The following is a 10,965-nucleotide window of genomic DNA, read 5'->3' on the forward strand; positions in this document are numbered from 1 at the left end:
ATTAAAAAAAAAAAACTACTGCCAGCATTTGTTAAATTATGTCTCATTTGAAACTTCATCTTTACCTCTAAGTGGTGCATAGCGTTGCTGGCTATGGGACAGTGTACGTACTGACAGCCCAGTGCATATATAAGAAACAGAATTCACTGTGGCGGAATAGGGCTCCCCATATTTGGGATACGGTGAGTTTCTGGTAATCTGAAATTGTTCCTTTTCTGGTTGTTAGATTTTAGGGAGTTGTAGAATTCAGAATGTTCTTCAAAGAGAGTATTTAGGCTTTAAAGATAGCTTTAAGGGTCACTGGATCTTGCCAATATCCTAGAAGTGTGTTCCTGAGAATTCTGTCATGCAGTATTTCAGGCAAGATGGCCTTCACTGCATTAGATGTGTTTGTTTTTAGGATGAATGAGAATTGCCATGTGAGTGAATACTGCAGATAAGCAGTACCCAGTACAGACAGCCCAGAAAGTTTTTATACTCAAGATGGCAGATGAACATTTCTATAACTTTGCCTGATGGTGCTGATATACCTGGCCCAAGTTTCTGGGATTGTGGCATCACGCTAGGCACCTTGGAGTCTACAAGAGTATTTGGCCTCGTGAGATGTCAAACAAACAAACAAACAAACAAACAGACAGACAAACAGAACACTTATTCTATTTGACCAAGAAAATTAAAAAGCAGGCTCAGATTTAGAATCTAGAAACCAGTGTTCAATCTAAATAAATATGAGGCAAATAGGTAACTACCTGGAGTGTATCACTTTTCCAGAGTGAATGTTGTTGAATTTCTTGGTGTATATAGTTTTCTGATTTTCATTCTCAGGTACATATGCATAAAAAATCATTTCATCCAGGGTGATATACTGCGGAGCAAGTGCAGTCTCAAAGCCCATATTAGGAGCCTGAAGTAGGAAAAACATATAGTTCATTTACACTATTTTCTATCTTGATTGTGACAAAATGTGAATAATAGATTTGTTTCCAGTTCGAATCAAAACAACCCCGTTTTGCTTATCCACAGGAGCGGCGGTAGCTCAGCGTGTCCTCCCTGTGTGTGGTGGGGAAGTGGATCGTTCTGTTGAGGAGGAAAAACAATTCTGAGGCGTAAGGTTCCTGCGCCTGGCATTGAAGTCTGGAGCAGAAGGGTGTGTGCAGACTCGCGTGTCTTCTGCTGTGTGGCGGGGAGGAATCCGAGGTGCAGATGTGAAACGCGGTTCTTCTGTGTTTTAGTTAGGAAAGGTGCCGTGGAGCACCTCTCCTCGCCTGAACGCTGCTGCCCCCGAGGCCCACGGATAGTGACTCTGCACAGCTGCCGTCCGAGTCCCCAGCATGTCCTCATTTCCTCTGGTTCAAAGGCTTTCTTTCCCTTACGGTCAACACCGGCAGCGTCAGCCCAGATTTCTGACCCGTAGGTCTTCTTTTTAACACACCCTTCTCAGATCCTGATCCTGCCGCTTTGGGAACTTTCAGGGGTGGGAAGGGAGGTGGAGACCAGCCCCCAAGGAGAGGTTGGAGCTGACCTTGCTGCGACGATGTGAGGAGTGCGTGGTAGCAGCAGAGGCTGATTGGGGGCGCAACCATCACAGAATGCCCCCCAGGCCCACTTTTTGTTATGCCTTTTCCCCTAGTCTCTTAAATTTGGGAACCCACTGAGGTGGGGAGAGAGTGGGAAGCAGATGCAAGGAGAATCAATGTGGGACTGAACAGATGGCTTGAGGACTCCGAAAAGGCTGAAGATGCTTGAGAATTCTGTACGACGTTCTAAACTAGAGGGCCGAGAATGTCTAATGAAAAGTGTGGGCAAGTCCAGTGGAAGGCAACATAGTGGCTATGGGGTTTGAATATAGATGCCTGATCCCAATCACGAACGATTTGTAGGGGTAATTTGGAGGAATTTAGCCTTGCTGCGCCTCGCTTCCTCATCGGTAAAATGGAGATAAACAGTTATTACAAAGACTAAGCACTCACAACAGTGCCTGGCACATAGTCAGGGCCAAATAAGGCCAGCGATGACTTTTACCCAGAAAGGATGCACTCCTAGCTTGTCCCAGGGGAGGGAGATGCTAATACTGAGTGTGAGTTCCTGAACTCATCCTGAATATACAAACCTCTATCGGCTTTCGATTTTCATAATTTAAAACTTTCAAGTAAAAGAACTAAGACATTTTCTACAAATTGCGGTTAGTGAAAAATTGAGGTGATGGCTTTTTTGTTAGTTCTATCTTCCCATTCACGTCGCTGGACCTGTATCTATGCAGAGCTCACACCACAGACTGGCAAATACGCAGGGAGTCAATGTGTCACAAGAAGTTCTCGCCTTGCTCTCTACCAAGCTCAGGCAGAGGAAACGAACATATCATGCTCTCAACTGCCATCTTGGCCCAGTCATTTAGAATCCTCTACTACAACTAAAGCCTTCTTTTCTTCTATTTCCTTTGGGCCAAAGGGTAGGTTTTATTAAACTCCAGTCAAAAAAATCTGTTTGATCCTTTGCCAATGTATTGATAAGAGTTCATTTTCATGACTGTCTGCCCAATGATGAGTTCTTAGGCACGTGTGCCTTCACGAGTGGCAGATTATACATTAAAGTTAGAAAAATCTGTGTGTAGTATCACCAGAGAAAAGGAAATAACTCCTTCCTATGTTAGCATTAGAAAAGGAGGAAACGAGGTGGGCAGGGTTAATAGAAAGAAGGAGGCTAAACCAGTGGGGAAAACAGAACTCATGTTTCTTCAAGGTCATCTTGGGAGGCAGAGAATCAAACCCGCCATGAAGCTGGGTTGGCAGTAAAGGATCTAGCTTTGAATATCTGATGGTGTTTTGCTGTGAAGATATTTACATAAAGATATACTGGGTGGAGTTAAAGCTATTTAACCCTGTATGGGACTCGGAAGGTTTGGGAGATGTTCTCTGGTACATGGAGGTTTTTCATTTAGTTAAATAGAGCAAAGTGCATTACTAAGAGTTTGTCCCAAGAAATATACTTTCCCATTATTCTGTGTACATATGATGGCATCTATTCTTAAAACGAGGCAAACTTTTTCAATGCATTACATCACTGACCTGTCCAAAAATACCTTTAGAATTTCCAAAGGATGTAAATGACCCGCTATCTTCAAAACGGTCTGGAGTCAGTTTATGTATGAATCCCATGTGGTCGTAGTATAACGTGAAAATTTTATCAGTAATAGATCCAACTTCACTATATCTTTCTAATCCTATTAGGGAAGAAACAGAAGTCTCTTGATATTGATATTATACAACCAGAGGACTTTTAATACCATACCTTGTAAAAACTCCTCCATTTAAACTAAGGGATGAGAGCAGGATTCCGAGACTCCAGAAGGAGTAATATAGATGTCGGCCTTTGCTAATCCCCTGGAAAATCTTTTCCAGGCTCCATTTCATTACAGAACCTGTTCGCTGAAGTAGGCGAAGGACAGACACAATGAGCAGATATTAAAGACATCTAGTAAAAAGAGGTTAGCTCCCTCTGGTAGTAGTATCTCTTCCTAATACCAGGAGGCCAGATTCCTGACAGGAAGAAGGCAGTGAGATAATAACCTTCGGGAAGGCAAGGGGAATTATTAGTAGAGACAACTGGATCATAAACTATACCAGAGTTAAAATGTTGATCCAAATTTGGTGTCCTGTGTTTCTCTCACACCTGAGGGCGACACATTGACAAGTGCTGGGAGTAATATGATAGGACGCAGTATTCACGTCACCAAAAAGACACAAATCCAAAGAAAGAGAAAGCTGCGTGAATGGAGGATGGAGCGGAGTAGAAGTTCAGGTCTCAGGACGAAAAAGGCTGATTTCCACACACAGCCCCCTCTGTTCTTATATCTATCTCTCTTCTCTCACTGTCTCTGGAGATCTCGTCTAGTTTTAGGATTTTTTAAAAAATTAATTAATTATTTTTTTTATGGTGACATTGGTTAATGAGATCAGGTAAGTTTCAACTGAGTTTTAGGATTTAAAATCCATCTTTATGTGAAGGATTCCCAATTTAAACCTCCCCTCTCATTCTCTTCCCTGAACTCCAGATGCCTGCTGACAGCTCCAGGTCCATGTCAGTCAGCCATCTGAAACTGAACTCCTAATCTTCACGCACGCCTCCCGCATCCTGAGCCTTCCTCGTCTCCATTATCGGCAAACGCATCATTTCTGATGCTCAGTCCAAATACCTTGGTGTCACTTGTTCTTATTTCCTCTCTTCCTCTCACACCCTATATCTAATCCATCACCAAATCCTATTGACTTTAGTCTCAAAAATGCATAGAACCCAACCATGTCTCCCCAGGTCCACCACCTTCGCCCTGTACAAGCCAACACAAAATATAGGAAGAGGTTTATTATGAGGAGTTAGCTCATGCAATTATGGAGGCTGAGAAGTTTTATGATCCGCTCTCTGTGAGGTAGAGAACCAAAGATACCAGAGGAGCCAATGGTGTAACTCCCAGAGGTCAAAGGTCAGGGAACTGGGGGATCGCTGGTGTAAGTCTCTGTCCAAGGGCAGAAGAGCAATGTCCCAGCTCAGGAAGACGGGCAGGAAGCAAAATGGGTGAATTCTTCTTTCCTCCGCGTTTTTGTTTTACTCAGGCCCTCATAGGCTTGGACGATGCGCACCCCCATTGGGAAGGGCAGTCTGCTGTGTCTACTGATTCAAATGCTAATCTCAACCAGAAGCACCCTCTTAATCTGGGTGCCCCAAGCCCAGTCAAGCTGACACATAAGTTAACCATTACAATTGCTAAGGTTCAACATGCCATATTTCATCTATAAACATAAGCTATATAGTTTTTTTTTTTACATTTTATCATCTTGTAAATTGAGATACATTTTATGACTGATGTGTCTCACAATTACTGTCCACCAGGTGGCACTCACGCCACAGTGGTCAATTGGCAATGCACCCATGTAGTGTCTCAGCTCTTTATGCCGCTGTCACTTTGTTTCCTGAATCACTGGCATAATACCTGCTTACATTGTAATTAGACGTTGAAACAGTCGTGGGTGCAACAAGAGAGGAAGACAAAAAAGGACTTATATTTATCAATAAAGCAAAATGTGACTGGAAGAATGACCACAATTCCGCATTTTCTTGTGGAACGACCACCAAGTATTTTATGGGACCTAAGAAAGGAAGAAATCCCCAAAGATGAAATTGTATTTATATTGTGTTACAAGATAACATGCAAAATTTGCCTTGTCGCACACCAACCAATGCAACTACAGGTAGGAGAAATAATGTTAGAGGAGCCCATGCATCATTGCCCAGGATGACTGATAATACGCTATGTTAAAATTTAATATATCTATCATCTATCTATCTATCTATCTATCTATCTATCTATCTATCTATCTATCATCATCTAAATATTTGTGTTACCCCTTTAATCAAAGGGACTGTAATGACTTTCTTCCATTGCTAGTCTCTGGATATTTTAATATCGTTGTTTTTGTTTTTGTTTTTTTTAACTCTGCCCACTGTTCTACAAATAGTCCCTTCTTCAGGTGAGACTCTTGAGTGGAATTATATTTCCTCCCAGAAATGTCCCTAAAAAAACCAGAATTTTGAGGTAGGATTCTGGGATTGAGTTGCTTACATATTTAAAGACTGCACAGATGACCTCTTATGCCTGGTAATGACACTGGCAATCCATAGCAATCAAACGCATCACAATTACTCAAATTATTATCGGTAGTAGCATGGGATGGAGTGCCTGTAGAGAGCAAGACTTTAGGGGATGAAATGGTGGGAACTTGATTACAATGACAATCATGGTTTTTACAAAGATTGTGGGCTGATGTAACTTTTATGGATATATTGGAGAACTTACAAAATAAAAACAAAAAAAAAATTTTAAAAAGCTTATGACCTTGACTATCCAACTCAAGGCCAGAATAGAGAACTTGACAGCTGTATGGTGAAAAAAATAAACCTTACCTCTTACCAAACACACAAAATTAGAAAATTTACATAGACCGATGTAAGAAATCTAAGAACAATCAATCTCCTAGAAGAAAACAGGAGAATCTCTTCATAACTTTGGAATAGGCAAAATTTTCTTAACAGAATATTAGAAGCAAGAAGCATCAACCATAAAAGACTGATCAATTTAACTTTTAAAAATTAATGATTTTGTTCATCAAAATACACCATGAAGAGAATAAAAAGATAAGCAACTGTTTGGGAAAAGATGTTTGCAAGTTACATTTCTAAAAAAGGTCTCATATCCATAATATATTAAAAACTCTTAGAAATCAATAAGAGAAAGTCAATCCAATCAAAACTTGATTAAAAAGACTTAAAGAGATAATTCACCAAAAAAAGATATAAAATTGGCCAATGAAATATGAATATGTGCTCAATATTATTACTCATGCAAACTAAATCTTCATTGAGATACTATTATACATTCACCATAATGGCTTACTATTTAAAAGACTAACAATACTAAGTACTGAGAAGGGGGAGCAACTGGAATTCCTTCATATTGCTGGTAGGACAGTAAGTTGATATATTTACTTTGGAAAAGCGTTGGAAGCACATAATTTTTTTTCCCCACCAAAAGTTAAACAAACATATGCCTTAAGGTGTAGCAATTCTATTCCTGGGTATATATCAAATGAATGAAAGCTCATCCAGCAAAAGACTTCTGCAAAAATGTTCATAGATACTTTATTTATAATAGCCCCAAATGGAAACAATTCAAATACCTATCAGCAGCTGAATGGATAAATAAATTATAGTATATTCATACAATGGAAAACTACACAGCAGTGACAAAGAACAAGTTACTAATATATACAAAAATGTAAAGGAGTCTCAGAGTCATAATGTTGATTGAAAAAAGTCAGAGACAAAAGAAATATACTTCATAATTCTATTTATGCGAAGTACAAAACCAGACAAAACTTGTCTATGGTATTACAAGTCAGACTAATGGCTACCCTTAGAGGTATGAAAGTGGCTTGAGGGAGCTTTCTGGAATACTGGAAATGGTCTATATCTTGCTCTATTTTCCAATCCCTCCTAATGATACTCATAGTCACTTCTGTTTATTTTATCATATGATTGCTGATCATCAGATTTTTAAATGCTACTGCATGAATGCTGTCTCAACAAATGATTCAGGCAAATAAACTACAAAGGTTAACCTTGATTCCAACGTAAATGGAGCAAAAGTTTTATTGACGGAATCGAGAATAAATAAACATAGTGGTGAAGATGTGGGGAAAGAATCAGAATTTTGTGGTCTCTCCTCGTATGTGAATAAGGAAGGAGCAACCGTTACGGCTGTAAAATGGTTCTGCTAGTGAGCATCAAGGACACAATATTGAGGTCTAAGAAACCATGCTTTTTGAAGTCTCATCAGAAACCTTTAGAAAGCTTGTTGTTTAAAATTATATCAGAGACTTGCAAGACCAGAAAAAACTGGCTTTAAGACAGTCGAGAATGCTGACAATGTTAAAAAAAACAAACCAAAAGAAAACCAAGTCTCACTCTCATCTTGGAGATAGTCAGTGTTTTTCCCACTCTGGTTAGAATTATCAGATATTTCCAAGTTTACCCCAATCTCCAAACTTGCTCATTAATCTATAAAAGTGAGAATTGTTGGAGAGACCCATATTTCTGAAGGTAGTTAATAAGTTCATTGAACTATTAAGTTATTGAATTTCAGAATTATTTTTATACAATTGGTAGCTTCATCATCTTATGAACACCTAACAAAATGAACCCCCAAAATACATATGAAACTATAAATCTCTTTGAAGAAAGGATAATCTTGGATTAGGCAATGGTTTCTTAGATATGACACCAAAACCACAAACGACAAAAGGAAAAATAGATAAACTGGACTTCTTCAAAATTAAAAATGTTTGTACCTCAATAACATCACCACAAAAGTAAAAAAATAATTAACAGAATGAGAAAAAATACATGCAAATTACCTATCTGGTAAGGGACTTATATCCAGAATATATAAAGTACTCTCACAACTCAACAATAAAAAGACAGTTAACCCAATTTTAACATGGGTGAAGAATTCCAATAGACACTTCTCCACAGAAGATATATAAATGGCTAATAAACACATGGAAAGATGCTTAACTGCAGTAGTTATTAGGTAAACGCAAATCAAAACGAGATACAATTAGTATAGGGTAACTATACTAAAAAAATACAGAAAATAACAAGCATTGGTGAGCACGTGGAGAAATAATCCTCATTAGGTACAGCTACAGTTAAACACAGAATTACCACATGACCTGGCAATTAGACTCCTGACTATATATCCATGAGAACTGAAAGCATATTTCTACACAAAAATATGTAAACAAATGTTCATAACAGCATTATTCATAAGACCCCAAAGTAGGAAAACTCCAGATAGCCAACAACCTAAATATCCTGATAAATGGATCAACAAAATGTGCCACATCCATGCAATGAAATATTATCCAGCCATGAAAAGGAATGAAGACCGATGTATGCTACAACATGGATGAAGCTGGAAGACAATATGTTAAGTGAAATAAGCCAGCCACGAAAGGACAAAAACTATATGATTCCACTTATATGAGGTACATAAGAGTAATCAAGTTAATAGAGACAAAAAGTAGTTGCCAGAGTCTAGAAGGAAGGGAGAATGGAGAAGTCATCATTTGATGGGAACGGAGTTTTAGTTTGGAAGAGTTCTGGAGGGAGATGGATGGTGATGGTGGTTGAGAAATAATGTGAATGTACTTAATTTCACTGAACCGTACACTTAAAAATGGTTGAAAACTTAAATTTTGTTATATATTTTTACCACAAAAATAAATAAGTAAATGGATATAGCTAGGTGGATAGATAGATAGGTGATAGATAGCAAAAAAAAACAAAAACAAAAACAAAAACAAAGCAAAACTACCAGCAGAATTCATAAACGGAAAAGGAACAACTTTTGCCAAAAGGTAAAGAAGTAAGAGCTAATGAAAGAAAGAGAAAACTCTGGTGTAACAGGTCGCACTACTCTGCATCCGGCCTTTTGAGGCAATAATGAGAGAAGAAAAATAAATCAAAAAAATCATGAGGAGTACCAGTAATGCCCTCCTAACGTGAAAGGAGTTGGCAGTGGGTGAGACGACATCCAAATAAAAAGTCAAGAGAAAAGTCAAGCCCACTCGAAAGAAGCCAGGTTTACCACCTTCCGAGGCGCTGCTCTGAGCCGAAAGAATGAGGGCAGGTGCTGCTGACATGAGAGGAAGCAGACAGGTCTCACGAACAATTCACCTACATGATATTAGAGTAAATAGCATCAAAAAGAATAAGATACTTGGAAATTAACTTAAACAAGAAGGTTCAAGGTGACCCACGAAATGGGAGAAAATATTTGCAAATCATAGATATGATAAGGAATCAATACCCAGAATATATAGAGAACTCCTAATATATAGAGAACTCCTAAAACTCAACAATAAGAAAAACATAAGCAATCTGATTAACAGATGGGCAAAGGACTTGAACAGACATTCCTCCGAAGAAGATATACAGACGGATAATAAGCGTGAGATGCTCAGCATCACTAATCATTAGGGAAACGCAAATCAAAACTAAAATGAGATACCACCTCACACCCATCATGATGACCACCATCGAAAAACCAGAAAATAACAAGTGTTGGCAAGGATGTGGAGAATTTTATTTGATGATCCAGTAATTCCACTTTTGGGTATATGCCCAGCAGAATTGAAAGCAGAGTATCAAAGAGTGATATTCACAAGAGCTAAAACATGGAAGCAACCCAAGTGTCCATCAATGAATAAATGGAGAAGCAAAATGTGGCATACAAATACAATGGAATAATATTCAGCCTTAAATATGAATAAAATTTTGCGGTATACCACATGGATAAATGTTGAGGACATTATGTTAAGTGAAATGATCCAGTCACAAAAGGACAAATACTGCATGATTCCACTTATTTGAGATACGCGGAGTAGTCAAAATCATAGAGATGGAAATAGAATGATGGTTCCCAGGCGCTGGGGATGGCAGGAATAGGAATCTATTGTTTAAAGGCTGAGGAATTTCAGTTTTACATGATAGAAAGAGTTCTGGAGATGGATGGTGGTGACGGTTACAGAACATTTTGAATGTATTTAATACCACTGAGCTGTATACTCAAAAATGGTTAAGATGGTAAATTTTATGTTATGTATATTTTACCACAATTAAAATATTTTTAAAAATCTATCATCCATAATAGGTTTGAGACTTTAGAATTAGTTGATCAATATGGCAGACTTTTTCTTTTCATGTACCTTCTAATCCCTGGCTCACATATAATGTGTAAACCAATAAAAGTGAATTCCTCACCTGCCTTCGTCAAGTAAACCTTTCCGTTTTGGGAAACAAGAGTAATATCGGAAGTATAAAAACTATGGTAAGTATTCTTTATGATATCATTGTGAAAGTCGGCTAGTAATTCAAAAGTGTTGCCACCATCGATTGAAAGCCATACCTAAGGGAATAGAAACATAAGACCTCATTAAAGAGCTGCCATGTCATAGCAATTACCTATCAGCCTAATCTTCCTATGTAAGAAAATTCATACAGTATAGTCATTTCCAATATTGATACTTCAAAAATTTATTTTTAATTTTTACTGATTACCTGAGTGAAAACAATGACATCTTACTGCTTATTTTCTAAATATTTTAAATTATTGATCCATGCACAGCTCACTTTTATTCTTATTTATTTAACAATATAATGAGAATGAGAACTGATAGCTGAACCCAAGAATTAGCATATTGCCGATTCTTTATATTTTTCTATATGTTTCACTCCAATCCTATCACCCTACCTCATCCCTCAGAGATATCTAATATCCTGAAATTTGTGTTTTTATGCCCTTGCAATTTTTTGCTTTTAGTACATACATATTTTTAAATAATATATTGCTTG

General features: G+C 38.0%; 1 protein-coding gene across 1 annotated transcript in view; it reads right to left on the reverse strand.

Moving 5' to 3' along the window:
• CATSPERB (catsper channel auxiliary subunit beta) overlaps window positions 1–10,965 on the reverse strand; it is a 91,578-nt gene that overhangs the window by 22,384 nt on the left and 58,229 nt on the right. Inside the window, exons 16-18 of the mRNA XM_039884031.1 lie at window positions 10,375–10,519; window positions 3,066–3,220; window positions 750–904 (exon numbers count right to left, since the gene is read on the reverse strand). Coding sequence (XP_039739965.1) covers window positions 750–904; window positions 3,066–3,220; window positions 10,375–10,519 — 455 coding nt within the window. The remainder of the gene's footprint in view (window positions 1–749; window positions 905–3,065; window positions 3,221–10,374; window positions 10,520–10,965) is intronic.

This window comes from Pteropus medius, unplaced genomic scaffold, assembly GCF_902729225.1.
Source record: "Pteropus medius unplaced genomic scaffold, Ma_sr-lr_union100, whole genome shotgun sequence".
NCBI lineage: Eukaryota > Metazoa > Chordata > Mammalia > Chiroptera > Pteropodidae > Pteropus > Pteropus medius.